The sequence below is a fragment of the Blennius ocellaris genome (genome assembly GCF_963422515.1).
Source record: "Blennius ocellaris genome assembly, chromosome: 1".
Taxonomy (NCBI): domain Eukaryota; kingdom Metazoa; phylum Chordata; class Actinopteri; order Blenniiformes; family Blenniidae; genus Blennius; species Blennius ocellaris.
The window spans coordinates 8,536,514-8,556,911 of record NC_137650.1 but is presented as its reverse complement, the minus strand read 5'-3'; the positions used below and the strand labels follow the sequence as shown (position 1 = coordinate 8,556,911).

The 20,398-nt window shown below is 40.0% G+C and overlaps 3 protein-coding genes across 3 annotated transcripts; 1 reads left to right on the top strand and 2 right to left on the bottom strand.

The window, feature by feature from the left end:
* Nucleotides 1–1,762: 1,762 nt before the first annotated feature.
* Nucleotides 1,763–6,166, bottom strand: LOC308129040 (UDP-glucuronosyltransferase 2C1-like; the record flags this gene model as incomplete). Its single annotated transcript, XM_080494792.1, has 2 exons — nucleotides 1,763–2,757; nucleotides 5,575–6,166. The coding sequence occupies 2 exons, from the start codon at nucleotides 6,164–6,166 to the stop codon at nucleotides 1,763–1,765; spliced, it is 1,587 nt and encodes a 528-aa protein (XP_080350918.1).
* Nucleotides 6,167–6,689: 523 nt separating this feature from the next.
* Nucleotides 6,690–10,969, bottom strand: LOC308129033 (UDP-glucuronosyltransferase 2C1-like). Its single transcript, XM_080494779.1, has 2 exons — nucleotides 10,928–10,969; nucleotides 6,690–8,992 (listed from the first exon to the last, which is right to left on the bottom strand). The coding sequence occupies exon 2, from the start codon at nucleotides 8,990–8,992 to the stop codon at nucleotides 7,409–7,411; it is 1,584 nt and encodes a 527-aa protein (XP_080350905.1). The 5' UTR covers nucleotides 10,928–10,969; the 3' UTR covers nucleotides 6,690–7,408.
* Nucleotides 9,925–11,263, top strand: LOC308148824 (mitoregulin-like; the record flags this gene model as incomplete). Its single annotated transcript, XM_080520354.1, is given in 3 exon segments — nucleotides 9,925–9,931; nucleotides 10,982–11,126; nucleotides 11,128–11,263. Coding segments are annotated over 3 exon segments (288 nt in total).
* Between the last annotated feature and the right edge of the window lie 9,135 nt (nucleotides 11,264–20,398).

Sequence of the window (20,398 nt, the reverse complement as noted above, 5' to 3'; positions counted from 1 at the left end):
GGCCCTCATATATTTAATGTCTATATTCTCCCAACAGGTCATATTATGTAATATCATAAATGTCATAGATAAGCGTAATGATGACTTTAATATTGGATATGCCAATGCCAAAAAATCTTCAATTACATAACCTGCACCTGGTTGACCTGGTTCACCACCTGGTTCAGAGCTTCTGTGAGCAGCCAGACCAGTAGGGGGCAGTGTAACAAGAGGCAAAGAAGCAATGTTGGCCAATCAGAATCCTGGAAAACATAGGTCACAAATCGCTGAGTTATTTCCTGTTCAGCTATAATAGGTCATGGTTTATTTATTTGGACTGATAGAGAAGCGGAGCTCCTCTTAAATGTGGTGGTAGAATATAATGTAAAACTTAAAAACAAGCACTGCTTTCACTGTTTCTATTGTCATCACAGCAGTCAAACTGTAAACACTGGTCACACACAGATGATGCTGATAATGCTTCAGTCGCAGGTTGTGACGTAAATCTCCTCCTGATCCTCTCTGGAAACAAACAGGAGTTTATATCCAAAATAAACTCCACTAAAAAGCTCCACTGTGGCCAGAGTTTTCAGGAATCATCGGTTGTGTTAATGTGTTAATGTGTTAATGTGTTAATGTGTCAATGCGCGGCTCAAACGCAGAGAAATATCACAGTTTTTTCAAATACCCGGGTACGTGTACACGTGGCCTGTGTCTCTGTTTGTCTTGTCCAGACTTTATATTAATTTCAATTTTAAAACAATTATGTGTGATTGAATCATGTGTAAATCAAACCAAATGCCAGTCTGGCTGCAAAGCATCAAATCTGCATTAATTTGTGCAAACAAACATATGAAATACTTTAACACGCATCAACAAATCATTAATTGACAGTTTCCTTTTCTGGACTCGCCTTTTGCTGCTCCATCTCATTTGTATTTATAATTCCAAAATGTATTAGGTTTCTCTGCCTGGTTTAAAGTGACGTTTAAGGCAAGTGCCCCCCACACCTTAATCGTGAGAACAAGAATTGCATGCAGGCCGGCGACTTCATTAAAGCTAGAGTGATTATTCACTCTCGTGGGCAAATCATACATTAGAAATAGCCTTATTATACACATCCTGACAAAACTAAAACAATCATAAAACAAAAAGTAAAGGCATGTTAAAAAATAAACTGCATTTTGCCAATATTTTAGAGACCCCCCCAAAATGTCATACATCATATTTTCAGGGGGGCTCATGTCTCATTGAGGGGGACTGAGCCCCCACCCCACCCATAGTTCACAGCATGTTTGTGGTGGGATTTGTTTTGTAAATGCAAGGCCCAAATGCAGAGAAATATCACAGTTTTCACAGTAAACATGCTCTTACATTACAATAGCCACTTAACAATTAAAAGATCAGCCCGCTACCACTTCAAACACTAATCAAGTTAAGAGTTTGTGTAGGAGGAGGGTAGAGAACTGAACTCTTTGATTGATGTCGTCTCAGAAGTAAAAAAAAATTTCAATCCCCATAAAGCTTCAGCTTGCCAATCGACTGCCAGTGTCCTGACCAACACTGATTGACTACTGTGAAGTGTAATGATTCTGTTCACACTCTTTAGGGTAATGTAATCTGTAATGTAATGTTATTGTAATGTCTCATTCATTTGTTTTCCCCAGTTACTTTAATGAGAGTATTTTTTTCCATTGTATGCACATTCCATGTCATGAAAGGAATGAAAATTGGCTTGTTGCTTTAATGAAAATCGAGATGAAATATGTTTACGTGAAAGAACTCAATCACGTTTAGCTTTCCGCTTACACACAGCAGTGCATAAACACCTAAACAAGATGAAAACAGTGAAGAGCACGAGGATGAGCACTCCAATCAGGAACAGAGCGACATCTACAGAGTAGTAGGAGAACCAGGTCATCCTGTAGGACTGAGCTTTCAGGTGAGCTGCACCTTTGTGCCTCATGACAAACTCTATCCAGAAGAGGGCGCTATCCATGGGTGCTATTGGCTGATCCCTGTGCAGCCTGGAGAGTCTCTGCATGTTGGTCCTGTAGGAGGGCTCAGTCAGGACTTCCTCAATGGCCTTCAGGAAGTTGTCCTCTTTGTCCATTGTTGCTAATGAAAGAATCTTGGCAGCCCCTCTGTCTTCCAGACGGAGCAGGTTGTCATACTGGTCAAAGAACAGAGGGATGCCCACAACCGGGACCCCGTGATAAATCGCTTCTTGGACCCCGTTTGTTCCTCCGTGAGCCACAAACAGTTTGATCTTAGGATGTCCCAAAAGGTCATTCTGGGGCATCCAGTCCACCAGTAAAGTGTTGTTACCCAGAGTGGCTGGTTTCTCACCTTTATACCTCCAGATGACTTTCTGAGGCAGTTTGGCAAAACTTGCAGCAATATAATTTGCCAGATCGGCAGGAAGTTCACTCACAAAAGTCCCCAGAGACATGATGATGAATCCATGATCTGCAGAACTCTGCACAAAGTCCTCCAAGTGTTGAGGCAGAGGTTTGGCAGGTTGACACTGGAACCCCCCCATGTAAACAACATTAGGCATGGTGGGACGAGGATAATCAAACACAAAGTCCATTCTCATGAGCCAAATGTCTGCATCAATCATTAACTGCTGGTAGTCACAGTCAGGCCCAAGATATCTCTCACATATCTTCTGGTATATATTTCTGCTTGCCAAGTCATTTTGTATTTGACTTATCATGTATAAAAGCACATTTTTAACTCTCTGAAAAAGTGTCATTCTATCAGTGTTAGTAGATGCTATCACAGGGATATAGGACACAGGTGAAGGAGCAATAGCAAGATGAGCCTCAATAGGTATCAACCAGCGAACGTAATAAACCAAGGGAAGGTTGAAATATTTGGCCACAATGGCTCCACCACCCCAGGAGGGATCACTGAGTACAAGATCAAATTTACTGTCTCTGATTTGTCTTATTAACTCGGTGTCATCCAGCAACGCTGATGGTAACTCACCCACAACTTCATGAATTTCCAAATTCACTGTGAATATGTGGAAAATCATATGGAGAAAGCTTGTGAGAGGGACTGCCTCTCGCTCAAACGCTATCATCTCAGAAATAGATTTTGAAATGAAGTTGTTGTCAAAGCTTCTCTCCACTGGAACTGTAATGGTACTGTAGTAGGACGATTTCTCCCGGATGTACCAGCTTTTGTCGGAGCGGATAATGGTCAGGTTGTGTCCTCTGGAGTGCAAAGCTTGAAGCAGAATGTCCATGTTAATCCAGTGACTGCCCTCAGCAGGAAGGACCAGGATGTTTCCACCTTCACACACTCTGGGAGTCAGAATGAGCAGCAGAGCGCTGCAGCAACACATCAGCCTCATCTGAAATTAAAGCAATTCTCAAATGTTCAGATCGCCTTTAACTTCTTGATTACAATTTGTTTTCAACACATGTAAACGGCATGTCTTTCCATGAACTCTTGACATGATACAAGTAGAAACTGATATCGTCTTCAAAGAAGACTTTTACAGCTCTTTGTCATCTAATAAGTAGTACTGCATTGTGCAATTTCACTGACTGAATGAGGTATTCAACTTACAAAGGAGTTTTTAAATCACATTAAAAAATATCGAGTTATATTCACATAAGCACTTTTACTTACTGTGGTCTGCAGTGTTTCGCCTTAAAGCTGACGAGGCTCCAGGATTCGTTGTGTGTCAGAGATGATTTGGTAACTAAACTCAGGATTCACAATCATTCAGTAAAGTTCAACTTGGTGAAACAGCTGGAGTAATCTGGATATTAACCCGAAGCCGTATTGGGCTTAATGATTGACAAGACCACTGCAGTGCTGCATGTTTTGGGTTTAATTTGGACAGTGGTGGAGGGATTATTTGTCTCACATCACTGAAAGATAGATAGATAAATACTTTAATGATCTCCAAGAGAAATTCACATTTCATGAAAGTGCATCTTTAAAACCTGCACAAGCTGTCGACGTGTAAACAGAAGTGTACTGAAGCAAGAACACATCTAGAAAACCTTCTCCATGCAATAGTTGAAATACAAAACTTGAAATGTTGTCTGTGATGTAGAATAAACAAAATCCTGGTTCAGCAGGTTTGTGAATCATTTTTATCAAACGTCCACTTCCTTTTTACACTTCTACCCAATCTCTTTGGAGTGTAGAATGTCATTATTAAGATTTCAATCTTTAAAAAGTATACATGTTCTTCATAGAATGAAAGCAATTTTTTGAAAAACAGTAGAATGACCTCATGAGATTCAAAAACAGTTGTTGCTCCTGCTGAGTATTGATGAAAAAAGCAACACATACATAAGTACCTAGAACCTTTAAAACACACACACAATTTGTAAAACTTTTCATTGGAACTATTAATTTCTGTTTATATGTGATTTAGGGTTTTTTTTATTAACAAGTTGTTAATCAAAGAGAGGGATGATACCCTCCACATTTCATACAAAACATCAAAACACGCCCAACTGATCGCTTGGCCATGATACTAAAACAATCTCATTAATATGAAGACGACAAGCTTAAGATACATCACATTGTTTTCAAACAGCTTTCAGTGATTCTCCATAGTGTATCTCCATGAATCTTAGTCACGTTTAGCTTTCCGCTTACACACAGCAGTGCATAAACACCTAAACAAGATGAAAACAGTGAAGAGCACGAGGATGAGCACTCCAATCAGGAACAGAGCGACATCTACAGAGTAGTAGGAGAACCAGGTCATCCTGTAGGACTGAGCTTTCAGGTGAGCTGCACCTTTGTGCCTCATGACAAACTCTATCCAGAAGAGGGCGCTATCCATGGGTGCTATTGGCTGATCCCTGTGCAGCCTGGAGAGTCTCTGCACGTTGGTCCTGTAGGAGGGCTCAGTCAGGACTTCCTCAACGGCCTTCAGGAAGTTGTCCTCTTGGTCCATTGTTGCTAATGAAAGAATCTTAGCAGCCCCTCTGTCTTCCAGACGGAGCAGGTTGTCATACTGGTCAAAGAACAGAGGGATGCCCACAACCGGGACCCCGTGATAAATCGCTTCTTGGACCCCGTTTGTTCCTCCGTGAGCCACAAACAGTTTGATCTTAGGATGTCCCAAAAGGTCATTCTGGGGCATCCAGTCCACCAGTAAAGTGTTGTTACCCAGAGTGGCTGGTTTCTCACCTTTATACCTCCAGATGACTTTCTGAGGCAGTTTGGCAAAACTTGCAGCAATATAATTTGCCAGATCGGCAGGAAGTTCACTCACAAAAGTCCCCAGAGACATGATGATGAATCCAGGATCTGCAGAACTCTGCACAAAGTCCTCCAAGTGTTGAGGCAGAGGTTTGGCAGGTTGACACTGGAACCCCCCCATGTAAACAACATTAGGCATGGTGGGACGAGGATAATCAAACACAAAGTCCATTCTCATCAGCCAAATGTCTGCATCAATCATTAACTGCTGGTAGTCACAGTCAGGCCCAAGATGTCTCTCACATATCTTCTGGTATATATTTCTGGTTGCCAAGTGATTTTGTATTTGACTTATCATGTAAAAAAGTATGTTTTGGACTCTATGAAGAAAGGTCATCTTATCAGTGTTACCAGATCCTGTTATAGGGATATAGGAAATAGGTGAAGGAGCAATAGCAAGATGAGCCTCGACAGCTATTAACCAGCGAACGTTATAAACTAAAGGAAGGTTGAAATATTTGGCCACAATGGCTCCACCACCCCAGCAGGGATCACTGAGTACAAGATCAAATTTACTGTCTCTGATTTGTCTTATTAACTCGGTGTCATCCAGCAACGCTGATGCAAAGCCACCCACAGCTTTGTGAGATTCAACAAAGGTGCCAAACATCCCAAAAGTTAAATACAAAAAATGCACCAAGGGAGAAGCTCCTCGTTCATATTCCATGATTTCATATATGATGTTTTTAATGAACTTCTGATCGATGGCCTTCTCCACTGGAACTGTAATGGTACTGTAGTAGGACGATTTCTCCCGGATGTACCAGCTTTTGTCGGAGCGGATAATGGTCAGGTTGTGTCCTCTGGAGTGCAAAGCTTGAAGCAGAATGTCCATGTTAATCCAGTGACTGCCCTCAGCAGGAAGGACCAGGATGTTTCCACCTTCACACACTCTGGGAGTCAGAATGAGCAGCAGAGCGCTGCAGCAACACATCAGCCTCATCTGAAATTAAAGCAATTCTCAAATGTTCAGATCGCCTTTAACTTCTTGATTACAATTTGTTTTCAACACATGTAAACGGCATGTCTTTCCATGAACTCTTGACATGATACAAGTAGAAACTGATATCGTCTTCAAAGAAGACTTTTACAGCTCTTTGTCATCTAATAAGTAGTACTGCATTGTGCAATTTCACTGACTGAATGAGGTATTCAACTTACAAAGGAGTTTTTAAATCACATTAAAAAATATCGAGTTATATTCACATAAGCACTTTTACTTACTGTGGTCTGCAGTGTTTCGCCTTAAAGCTGACGAGGCTCCAGGATTCGTTGTGTGTCAGAGATGATTTGGTAACTAAACTCAGGATTCACAATCATTCAGTAAAGTTCAACTTGGTGAAACAGCTGGAGTAATCTGGACATTAACCCGAAGCCGTATTGGGCTTAATGATTGACAAGACCACTGCAGTGCTGCATGTTTTGGGTTTAATTTGGACAGTGGTGGAGGGATTATTTGTCTCACATCACTGAAAGATAGATAGATAAATACTTTAATGATCTCCAAGAGAAATTCACATTTCATGAAAGTGCATCTTTAAAACCTGCACAAGCTGTCGACGTGTAAACAGAAGTGTACTGAAGCAAGAACACATCTAGAAAACCTTCTCCATGCAATAGTTGAAATACAAAACTTGAAATGTTGTCTGTGATGTAGAATAAACAAAATCCTGGTTCAGCAGGTTTGTGAATCATTTTTATCAAGCGTCCACTTCCTTTTTACACTTCTACCCAATCTCTTTGGAGTGTAGAATGTCATTATTAAGATTTCAATCTTTAAAAAGTATACATGTTCTTCATAGAATGAAAGCAATTTTTTGAAAAACAGTAGAATGACCTCATGAGATTCAAAAACAGTTGTTGCTCCTGCTGAGTATTGATGAAAAAAGCAACACATACATAAGTACCTAGAACCTTTAAAACACACACACAATTTGTAAAACTTTTCATTGGAACTATTAATTTCTGTTTATATGTGATTTAGGTTTTTTTTTATTAACAAGTTGTTAATCAAAGAGAGGGATGATACCCTCCACATTTCATACAAAACATCAAAACACGCCCAACTGATCGCTTGGCCATGATACTAAAACAATCTCATTAATATGAAGACGACAAGCTTAAGATACATCACATTGTTTTCAAACAACTTTCAGTGATTCTCCATAGTGTGTCTCCATGAATCTTAGTCACGTTTTGCTTTCCGCTTACACACAGCAGTGCATAAACACCTAAACAAGATGAAAACAGTGAAGAGCACGAGGATGAGCACTCCAATCAGGAACAGAGCGACATCTACAGAGTAGTAGGAGAACCAGGTCATCCTGTAGGACTGAGCTTTCAGGTGAGCTGCACCTTTGTGCCTCATGACAAACTCTATCCAGAAGAGGGCGCTATCCATGGGTGCTATTGGCTGATCCCTGTGCAGCCTGGAGAGTCTCTGCATGTTGGTCCTGTAGGAGGGCTCCGTCAGGACTTCCTCAACGGCCTTCAGGAAGTTGTCCTCTTGGTCCATTGTTGCTAATGAAAGAATCTTAGCAGCCCCTCTGTCTTCCAGACGGAGCAGGTTGTCATACTGGTCAAAGAACAGAGGGATGCCCACAACCGGGACCCCGTGATAAATCGCTTCTTGGACCCCGTTTGTTCCTCCGTGAGCCACAAACAGTTTGATCTTAGGATGTCCCAAAAGGTCATTCTGGGGCATCCAGTCCACCAGTAAAGTGTTGTTACCCAGAGTGGCTGGTTTCTCACCTTCATACCTCCAGATGACTTTCTGAGGCAGTTTGGCAAAACTAACAGCAATATAATTTGCCAGATCGGCAGGAAGTTCACTCACAAAAGTCCCCAGAGACATGATGATGAATCCATGATCTGCAGAACTCTGCACAAAGTCCTCCAAGTGTTGAGGCAGAGGTTTGGCAGGTTGACACTGGAACCCCCCCATGTAAACAACATTAGGCATGGTGGGACGAGGATAATCAAACACAAAGTCCATTCTCATGAGCCAAATGTCTGCATCAATCATTAACTGCTGGTAGTCACAGTCAGGCCCAAGATATCTCTCACATATCTTCTGATATACTTCTTTGATCACCAAACTGTGTTGTGTTTGGGTGATAACATGTAAGATCATGTTTTTAACTCTATGGAGAAAGGTCATCCTATCGGTATATCCGGATCCTGTTATAGGGATATAGGAAATAGGTGAAGGGGCAATAGCAAGATGACCCTCTCCAGCTATTAACCAGCGAACGTTATAAACTAAAGGAAGGTTGAAATATTTGGCCACAATGGCTCCACCACCCCAGCAGGGATCACTGAGTACAAGATCAAATTTACTGTCTCTGATTTGTCTTATTAACTCGGTGTCATCCAGCAACGCTGATACAAAGCCACCCACAGCTTTGTGAGATTCAACAAAGGTGCCAAACATCCCAAAAGTTAAATAAAAAAAATGCACCAAGGGAGAAGCCCCTCGTTCATATTCCATGATTTCATATATGATGTTTTTAATGAACTTCTGATCGATGGCCTTCTCCACTGGAACTGTAATGGTACTGTAGTAGGACGATTTCTCCCGGATGTACCAGCTTTTGTCGGAGCGGATAATGGTCAGGTTGTGTCCTCTGGAGTGCAAAGCTTGAAGCAGAATGTCCATGTTAATCCAGTGACTGCCCTCTATAGGAAAAACCAAGATGTTAGCACTTTGAGAGAATCTTGGAGCCAGAATGAGCAGCAGCAGAGCGCTGCAGCAACAGAGCAGCCGCATCTGAAATGAAGACAATCTATAATCACTTGACTGAAGAGACAAATTAAATACAGCATAAATGCTGTACCTTTTTTTTTTTTTCAAGGTCCAAAATAAATTACCTCTGGATTTCCTGGATGGACTTGTAAAAATTATATACATTCATTTATTTCATTTCCGCATTTATAAGGTGATATAAGTATGAGTGGCTATGGTCATTCCCCAACACTGATATATAGAACTGTGTGTCATCTGCATAATCATGATAGGAGGAATTCCAATGATCTGAGCCAGATGGAGTATGCAGATGTTAAATAAAAAGACCTAAGGTTGGATCCCTGAGGAACCCCAAAATTGATTCTGAAATGTTCAAATTCACAATTACCCAGAATAATCCCTGTCTTGCATGTAAGAATGAAACAATTTTTTTGCAGTGCCAGAAATTCCCAACCATTTTCCAAGTCTGTCAAGCTGTATGTTGTCCTCCAACTGCGTCGTGAGCAGCACTGAAAACTACGAACATTAACCTGAAACTATAGAAATTCCACTGCTTGCATAAATGTCGTTCAACACTTTCATATATGCAGTTTCAGGTTTGACGTTAATCTAGACTGAAAAACATTAAATAAACAGTTTTGTGCCATAAAATCATTAAGTTGTTGAAAAACTACCTTCTCAACAGTCTAAGCTAAGAAAGCCGGGTTTGATTTGGGCCTTTAATTAATAATTACTGAAGCATCTAAATCACTTTTTTCTCAAAAGAGGTTTCATTACAGCTGTCTTTACAACATTTGGATAAAGTACCTGTCTGAGAAGAGCTGTTGACCACCTGTAGTACATCTGGAGCTGAAGTAGACTAGCTGACTGTCAATCAAATCTGCACATTTGTTTTTAGATTAAATGGAATGCAAAAGCATTGCATGCTGCATCAGATAACAGTTCAGGAGGGACTGATGACAGGTGAGTCATTTTGCATTGTTGCTGTGTTTGATGATAATCTTAGGGGAAAAGGACTAACAGGTTGTTTTTTGTTAGTTCTAAGTTGTATGTCTCTTTATAGATGTGTGTGTGTCTGTGAATACTTTCCTGTTGTGATTGATATATTTATATTATATTCTATAGCCAAATGCATCAAATATTAAGCATTTCAAAAAGTTTTTAAAAATAATAGAAAGATGAATGTAAAGCACAGTCAGGGTGATATTGAGGACACTGATGGGGCTGTAGGGCAGCGGCTTTAGGGATGGAATGTTATTCATCTATATAATTCAGATAGGGGTAGAGCTTGATATACAAGTTGCTTCTCCCTACTTTTAGTCAGCAAATTAAATACTTTTTAGTGATTATTGATATCATTATTGTTATTATTGATTTTGTTGTTATTATGGTTATTAATAATATTATTTCTTCATGTTATTATCTTATCTATATATAGGCTGCAGTAATTTATATTTATTATAGTGTATAGTAGTAATTTATAGGTATGCAGTATATAGTATAAATTACATATGATCTCTTTAGTGTCCTTGCCAAGTCAGGCAGCAGTACATTAAAGATTCAGACAAAACAGGTAAACATAAAACATATAAGAAAATGGCAATACATTTTTTTTAAACACAGAAACAAGAAAATACATTTTTAGACATGCACATTTGTTCAAACAAAACAAACGAACAAACGAACAAAAAACCCCAAACAAACAAACAAAAACACTTCCATAAAGTGAAATTAAGTCCATTAGTCAAAACATCTGCGGACAGATGTGTTTGTCTACAAGTCTGCTTTCCAGAGGTATTCAACAAAACGTTTCCTTCGTGCTGGAAGGTTTGAGAAAATCTTCCGCTCTGAACTGAAAGTCTCTACCAATTCAAAACAAAGTTGATCCACAAACAGTCGATCGCGCGTCTGTAGGTTAGTGACGTCACCATCATGCAACAACAAGCGCTTTCCACTTACCGTGGTTTCAAGATTTCTGATCCAACAATCACCGACTGTCAAATGCACCGACAGGGAAGAAGGAGTTTTATGTAATCCGGAGAGGAGGAGCCCCATTTTCTCCTCCTCCTCCTCCTCCTCCTCCTCTGGGAATGGAGTTCCCCATCCACTGTACGTCAAGTCCGCACATTTCAGACATGTCAGACAGGACGCTTCAGGTGGGTAGTGGCGTCTTTCGCCTGTGGCTTCGTGGCCGGCTGGCAGGCGAACTGCATGAGGAGGAAGTTTCTGGACTGGAGGAAGAAGCGGCTGCAGGACAAACTGTCAGAAACACTGAAGAAACTGGACCTGGCTTGAATGGCAAGGACACCGTGGCCCTGACAGCCGCGGGGAGATTGATGGTGGTGCTCAGTAATTCATCACTTGCACAATGTCCAACATCCTTTTTTGTCTGTTTGTGTGCATGATTGATGGTGTGTGGATGATGCAACGTGGAGTTTTGATCAGCTGATCAATGTCTGGACCTGCCGCCCTCGGCATGATAAAAAATGCCATAATTTTAAACAGTAATATTACAGCGATACGCACATAAAGAGTGTATTGAAAGAAAACACAGCAAATACTGAGTTATATACTTTTATGGCCACAGGGAGGAAGGATCCTCTTTTTAGTTTCATCAGTATACTTTATTGAAGTTGAAAAGAACAAACGTTGAGCATGTTCCCACATTAATCAAGTCAACACAAATATAATCATATGTGTTGTAGAATATCTAGGATCTCTTTGATTCTTGGGCCTACGTATTCACTCATAATTGCGCCATCTGCCAGGTCACTGCCACCCACGCCGGTTATGTTGTTGTGAGATTTGAGCCCATTAATCAACATTGTTTTTACTGGTGGCGCCAGCAACTGGCCTCGGAGGATGAGATTACAGGGAAACAACTTTATATGCAACGGGGAAGAGTTTGTCGGGGGGTTGGTCAGAATGTGCATGTCTGTGTGTGTGTGAGGATGTTTTATGGAATGTGTCTTTGTCTGTCAGGTGTGGGAGCGCTCCGGCTTTATGTCTGAATAAATTCCACTCTAAGCATTTCACCCTGTGTCTCACTTCATCTTTCCAAACCTCCGGCCGTCACTGAAGAGCAGAAATTATCCACTACAATATGGGAATTCTTTCTTATCAACAAACATACATGTGAATAAGTAATTTAAGTTGCATATAACATGAAAAAAAAGAAAGATGTGTGGCACTGTCGTGAATTTAGCAACTGCTCACAGAAAAGCTGAACGTAGATTCAAACTGGTGACTTTATCTCTATGCCAACCACGATACCACTATGCAGTGAAACTTTACATTTCTGGTTTTCTCATGAGTGTCCCACAGAATATGATGGCCTCCCTCGCTCCAGTGTGTAATCTGTATATTGTTCTCTACTTGCAGGTTCTGGGGCTGTCTCCTTTCTTCAGCTGCTGGAACCTGGATGTCCTCCCTGTCCGTCCTTGTGGGGGAAACCTGTGGAAGAAGCACTGCTGCGCTGCACAACCTGAGACTCTGCCACCCTTTGCCAAGCTCTGTGAAAACACAGGCAGTGGTCACCACCGTTATGAGTCTGGCTTTTTGGTTTTGGTCGCCATTAGGAATCTGTTTACTAGACTTACGTTTCTTTTTCAGTTTTTTAATGTCATTGTTTTTTTGTTGTGGTGAATATTGATCCTTCTCATTGTCCCTGCTGTAGTTTCTAACCACAGTCAAGCCATCAGTAACTTTAGAAACGCATGTGTCTCCTGTATAAACCGTATGTTTCTGTATTTCAATACGGATGCACTGTTCGGTAAAATGTCAGTAATGTCCTGTGTCAGACACACTAGAAAAACCTGTTTTCAGAAACTCGTTTCTATCTATCTCTCTCTCTCTCTCTCTCTCTATCATTGGGGGAAACTGCTGTTTTTGATTTGATATGGAATAGAATAGAATAACTTTAATTCTGGGGGGATTCTTTGCACAGTTCCAGAGTAATTCCTACACTCAGTAATTTCTGAGATTACTGTATTTTGAGCTGCAGATTTCCTCCTTTATGTTTTCTTTTATTCTGCTGCAGAGTTTCTGAATGCCACACCAGTTACTTTGCAGCTATTACATTTGACACCCACTACCTCTGTGTTGCTGTGTCAGGGATTCAGTTCTCCAAAGCAAAGTAAATCAAATAATTCATGGGAACCGGACCGCAGACCTAAAGGTCAACCAGAGAACAGGCTTTGATTTTCCCACTGGAGTTCAATGAAACTAAATTAAAATGCAACATGTTGCTTCATTATCCAGTGGAAATGATCCAAATGTTTATAATACAGTTGATGCCTCATCTCCAAAAAGAATAGTTTTACAATTAACTAAATTTTCTGTAGCTTTGTTGGACTTTTCTCACTGCCACTGAAGTGTTCCTGTTATCTTTGTGTCTTGACAGCAATCAAATTGCTGCCCAAACTGCAAAAGCTTCACTCACCGAGGAGAGGAAAGATATCCGTTTTTTGTTCCAGATGATTCCGTCATGTTTCACATCTGCATGACCTTTGTTGTTTTTTTCTCACACCGACTCACTTTGAATTGAACTGAGTTTGGGTGCAGCGCGTATTACCATCAACACTGTATTCCACACATACATGTTGAGCCCATGGACCAAATGCACAATTGGCTCAAGGCCAAGATGCATTCATGAAGTTTCATATCAAAGCCTTTTGAAGACGACCGCTTCCCACAGCTCCATAATACACAACTTCAAACTGCAGCCTCCTACCTGACTCGTCTCTCCTTGCAGGCTGCCATCTTCTGGCCAAAACAGGTATTGTTTGGAACAGCTTCCAACATCGCAATGATGTGGACGTTATACTGCAATTTTGTACGCCAGCGTTTTATCCATGAGAGGGCGACATTTGTTAGCCATCCAAGCTACTTAATTAAGAAGAAAAACAAAACACATAAAAGCACAGAATTTTTTTATTACAGCTTTCTTAAGAGTAAGAGACATAAAGCAACACTGAGCTGAGATACAGGTGATGCTGCCTCAAAGTCCATCTGCAGCTTTTGATTGTTTCCCCTCCTCCGTCTCTTCAGAGTGTGAAAAACATGAAAAAAGTGTCAGTTTGGAAACAATGAGCAGCTCTAAAACCATCAAACTTTTTAAAGGGCTGTTTTTCAAAGACAATCTTGTGAATGTCGCAATTGCAATAATAATTATTAGTTACTATCATTAGTTGTCCCGGGTTGCCGTTTTGTCGGCATGTTGTGATACGATAGTGAGCATCAGCATGAAGCCTCGTTCCTCCACACCTCTGCTGAGTCTGCAATACTAAAATATCTCATCTGCCGTAAAAATTCCCGTTATTGTTCATACTCCCGAACTGTCACTTGGCCTGGTGGCGTGAAATAAAGTTTGAATTCTGGAGGGGATTTCATCCTCACACACTTTGAGAACAAATGAATTAAACCTGAAATTTACATTTTTGGTTTGTGGGAGAAAAATCTCTCAAATTCCACACAGACACAGTAATAAGATGTCAACTCCACGCAGAAGAAACACGGGAACAACAATTAGACGATGTCCTCTGCCGTCTGAAACCTCAACGATCTGAACAGAGGCATCTGGAGCCCGTCTCTGCTGACGTTGAGCAAAAGGCAGGGAAGTGATCATGACAGAGTGAGACGGTGTTTAGGGAACCTTGGTTTGTCAAACTATAATGGGGAGTTTCCTAATCCTTTAGATTTTCCTTTGATGACTTCACATTTTAAAATTAAAAAGCTCATTTTGAGCCACTCAGGCAAGTTTAACTAATGAAATAAACTATAATACAAGGAAAACAACATTCCTTCATACCTCAATAAATAAAACAGATACTGAGTGTCTTTAAGACTTTAATGCTCACTTATCATAAAATACTACAATTGATCTTAGACAAAAGGCCGAGAAGCGATTGCTTATCATAAAATAAAAGCAACATCTAATTTAAAGTGCAACAATGAAAACCTGCCAACACTAAAAATCAGTCTCACACAACATGGCACTCAATATATTTAGTCACGTCATGAATTAACACATTCTATTTAAAGTCACAATGTATTGCCTTCAAAATGTCTGCTGCCAGACTTTTGTACTTGCAAAGTCCTCAATGAGGTCCTCATGCCAGACATCTCATGGTTGATGCTGATTATTGCAGGACCAGTGAAGCGATCCTGTCCCTGGATGACCTCTGGTAGGTCTTGATGAGCTTCAGCTTTGAGAAAAAGTTGGCTCGTTTTTATTTATTTTTTTATTTGACCTCATACTGGTTGTACCAAAAACAGGCCACTGACCTTGTAAATCTGCAGATGAAGACGGTCCTACTGCTTCCTGGTCAGGAGAAGGTCCCGAAGAATGGGATGGTCCATAAAGCTGGAAAGATCACTCTGGTTCTGGAGCTCCAAAATATTTAAGAATTGCTCCTGTAAAGAAAAAGCTCTTTAGGTTTTAAAGCAAAAATTGTCATCAGCACATTTTCCTATTTCATAACTGCAGTGATGATGCAGAAATACGCAAAATTTAAATTAACCCACTATTATCCTAAACATTGTAATGTCCAGTGTCCCATTTAAAGCATGTACACGATTATACAATTATTGTCTTTAAAGGGGATTCTGCATTATATTACACACTGTACAAGTTAAAGTAATAAAAAGATAAATGATCTACCACAATAGTATAAAATAAACATTAGGCCAAATAGTTAACATTCACTTCAAAATAAAGCTTTACACTTCACATGTGTAATTGCAGACCTATATAATACACACTACAATTGTAACAATACTGCTAAATATTGACAAAATAATGTTAAGAGTCAAAATACTGAGAGATTATTTACAGTGAACAACGCTCTCATGGCCACAGGCTGTCTATTCATGTGACATATTCATTTTAAATCATCCAACTTCCATTAAGCAAACCAATTCAACCATCCAGCCAACACGTATCCTTCCCACAAATGGTTTTGATTGAATTTCACTTATGCACATATACAAACATTTATAAACAACCCCACCCTCCCCACACCGCAAACAACATCCTTGGACAAATGAAATTGACAAATATATTTAAAAAATAAGAAACAGTGTAAAAAAAGAAAAGTGCACGAGTGTTCAACCTCAAAATAGAGAATGCCGGCCCAATACATTACATGTAGACATTAATACAAATCTTAAAAGGAGAAGCATGGATGTCAAACAGACAGAGTTGTTTCTTAGGCATCGGGAAGTAACTTTAGCTTATCAAAGTGAGAGATAAAGGGGCGCCACCTAGTGACAAAATCGTTTAAAGAACCTCTCAGAGTGTATTTAATCTTTTCAAGTTTGATGAAGAACATAACATCCCTCAACCAAGAAGAGTTGACTGTCCTTCTTCCTCCGTTTTATTTTACTTTTGTTTTCCCACCCATAGGGATTGATAATTTTGTGCTCATTGACAGGAATAACGTGTTGCTGTACTTCGTTCGTTCTCGATTGTCGCCGGTGTTTCGGATTATCTGGCGTCCCTGTTAACTAGTGACTTACTACCTTTAGCCGTGATTGCTCCTGATTCATTTCAAAACTTTATTGTAAAATGCGGTTAAACGGCGCTGGCCAGGACAGTTACTAGTTCTGTCGGGGTTGGAATATCCCATGTAACCAGTTAATATCTCATGTAACCAGTTAATATCCCATGTCACCAGTTAATATCCCATGTCACCAGTTAACACGAGAACCGGTTAATCCGAAACACCAGCCCGCCGCGTCGCTTTACGGGACAGCGATCTCGCAAATATGACCCAATAATAATTATATATAATGAATTGATATAATAACATAATTATTAATTAATGTAAATAGTATAATTATCAATAAATACATATATATCAACAGACTTTTAATAATTGGAATTTTGTTTTTTTGTTTCCATTTTTAAACTAGCATTAAAATGGCAAAAATATAAATAATTCAAAGTAGAATTTTCCCCAAATAATCTTGACTTTGCAGTTGCAGAAAACCAATGTTTTTGAGCCATTGACTGTGGAGACATGGCTGCTGATGGAGCTTCCGGAAGCTGTCGCCATAGTTACACTTTAAGTGACGTTCAATGCGATGCTGCTAGCCGTTAGCCCCGCTAGCATTTAGTGTGGCCGGAGCCAGCCGAGCGTGAGGTGCAGGAGACTTTCGGAGCTCAGAGATCGACATTTTGCTGAGAAAAAAATTGCTGAGAATCATCCAGACTTCAACAACCAAAGTAAGTGATGACCCACTGATAATTACACAATTTATATTGAACTTTCTGATCAACTTATGTCACTAAATGCAAATGTTGCTCAGTTGCCATATGAGATCCCGTTGCTTTGGAATTATGCTGTATGCTTTTAGTTAATCTCACACTTTATTTACTTCGGTTTACATTTCTTTTTAAGTTGTTGTAAAGAGTTAAACTGATTAGAAACATTTTTGTGTAAAAATACTGGAAAAATTCCAAGTGCATCCAAGTTTTAACTAAGAAAGTGGGAAAAGTAACATTTCACACTATGAAACTGATGTAGGTTAAAATATCCTTAAAAATTGGTCACTCGACTATCGAATAACAATTATTTGTTTGAGAATACAAATCCATCAAGGCTTGAAGCTAGCTGCTAATGCTAACATGCGAGGCCGTCTCCATGACAACACAGACAAACACCTGCAGTTTTACAGCTAATTTCTCTATTACTGGTACTTTTTCCACAAATATTGTTATTATTACACACATACGAATCACCTCTCTCTCATTCACATGAGAGAGAGGTGATTCATGCAAACAATTAAGAGATATTGCTATTTTAACTCACTAGTGTCCCTATGGAGGGTATGCTAGCCGGCACCTAGCGGTAGCCATACAATTAATTCAGAAATTTTCAAATTATGCTTAATCTCCTTTGTTGTCTGTGTTTAAACACTCAGCTACATCTCTCTATAAAAAGTGGAGTACAGATTGAGTATTTTCCGAAGGTTTTGTGCTGCTGTCTGGTGTGTGACCACTTTTACAAACAATTGAGCTCAGAAGTGATCAGGGTGGATTGTTGACATGTTTTTGGGCCTGTGAGCAGGTTGAACTGTTATAAGGTGTCAGAGGAAGTTTATATACAAGGAGCTTCACGGAGTTTTGTTTGACTTATCTGATCAACTCTCATCAGTTTGTCTTAATGTGGCTCCATGTTTCATTTTCTAACCCTAACCCAAATACAATCCAGTTTCAACTGGCAGAGTTGGAAAAGCATCATTTCACACTGTTTTCACTCAGAAGCTTTCGACAGTTCATTTTGTTGCAATTCAGTATATTTTAAACATTTATCTTCCTGTGAATTATCTTTAATTAGTATTAAGTATACTTAATTTAGTCATTACTATACATCAGTTAAGTGTTAATTAGCATTAGTCTAATTAGCATTAGTTGTTGCCACAGCTATTGAATTGTGGTTTATGTTCATTAGAAGTGTGATCAGTTGTGTTTATATACTGTTGTGAAATAATGAATTCAGTCATTTCTGAAGTTAAGAACTATTAAGTGTTCATATTATTCCTTGAACATGTTTAGCATTAAAGTAACTGTGAAACTCATCCTAATGTTCAATGCTCTTTCCATCTCCAGAATGTACTTCAACCACACGTGCAGAGCGATTGTGGAGGAGAGCATGCCAGATGAACTGCTGGAGTTCATCTTGACTGGAGGAGGCGACCAGGCAGACGTCGCTCTCCAGCCTCCTGAGGCGACGTCTGATCCACCGGCTGCAGTCGTCCTCCGTCAAGTCAGTGCTCATCTTATGGTTGATCATTGAGTTTTAAACATTTGTGATCGATAAAATACATCTCTTTTAATTAATGCTTTGAAAAAAAAATCACTTTTGATCCAAATTACATTGAATTTAATACAAGGGATTATTGAACCCTTTAGTCCACAAAAACTAACCTTTCCTCCTTCAATTAGCCTTTAAATATCACCACACTACATGTGTGTGTCGCCTCATAATCAATCAAAGTGATCGGGTGTCTCCTGGTGTTGATCTTAACAGTCTCTTAACTTGTGGAACTTGTGCATTTAACACTTTTCCTTTGTCTACAGTGCGTGGTTCCCATCTTCCCTACTGCTCCTGCTGTCAGCGGCACTTCAAAGTGAGTTCACTTTCCACATCTGGCTCTAAATACACTTCTGGCTGTTTGTACCGACATGAACATCATGACATTCAGCTTGTTTCCCAGAGCTTTACTTCAAGCTCTGAGTCACTGCACAGCTAGAAAACCTGTTTATTGAGTCTCAGTGAGCCTGAGTGTGAATCACATGTTTGGGTGTAAAACCATACCATCCTATTACATGTCGATTTATGTTTGAACTCTTCCTGAATGCTTGCTCTGAACATTTGTTTTTGGTGCCTGCAGAAAACGAAAGCGTGGCAACGATGATGGCGATGCGGGGCAATACATCAAAAAACCGCCCAATGCCTACATGGTGTTCTTAAAAGAGCAGAGGCCTGTCGTTGCCACTGAGCTGGGGCTCACAGGGAGTGCCGCTGTAAACGCAGAAGTGGGAAAGAGGGTAAGTTGTCTGCTCCTACATTTTAGAGATACAAATTCATTACTCATGTTTAGAAGCTGGCTTGTCTTTGTGTGTCTGTGTGTGTGTGCTGACAATGTGTTGTCATCTGTCCACAGTGGAAGTCGTTATCACAGCCTCAGCAGGTCAAATATTACGAGGTAGCCAGGGCGGAAGCTGAGATCCATCAGGCCAATTATCCATACTGGTCGACCTCGAATAACTATGTATGAACTCTCTCCTCACCTTAAACTCATTAATGTTCACAAGACTTCACTAAAACTGCTCACAAGTTTGTTTAAAAAAATCTACTTAGTTTTTAATGTATTTTCTGTTTTTAGGGCAGGAAAAGACCAAGAAACAGAGGTCCGAGCAGGAAAGAGGGTCAAGTCCCACAGGGAGAAAGCCCTATGGTGAACCCCACCTGTTTCTATGTGGACAATGTTGGCCGGATCAACTACTTCCAGCCACAAGTCGGTCCATAGTTCCCTGCTACCGCCTGTAAATAAATAAAAATTAAAAAAACAAAAATCACTCTCATGCCATCATTTTTTATAATTACCATATGAGGAGTAGCATTATTTTGTATTTTATTGTGGCGAGCACCTGGACGGAGGTTCTTGCAATGGAGTGGGTGTGTCGGTGACGGGGAGGTGTTAAAAGAGGACGTCCAGTCACGCAGGTGAAAATGTTTGACAGGTCAACTGTCCTGCTGCTGGAGGCAATAAAGGAGAGCAGACTGGACTCCTTCCTTCCTCCTTGTTTTCTCATCTACTTTCCTATTTTAATTTGAATGCAGCATCATTTCTGCTTGGTAAACAACCTTCAATAGGTATGGGATAAACCTTGGTCCAGCAGGAAGTGAATTTGAATTATTT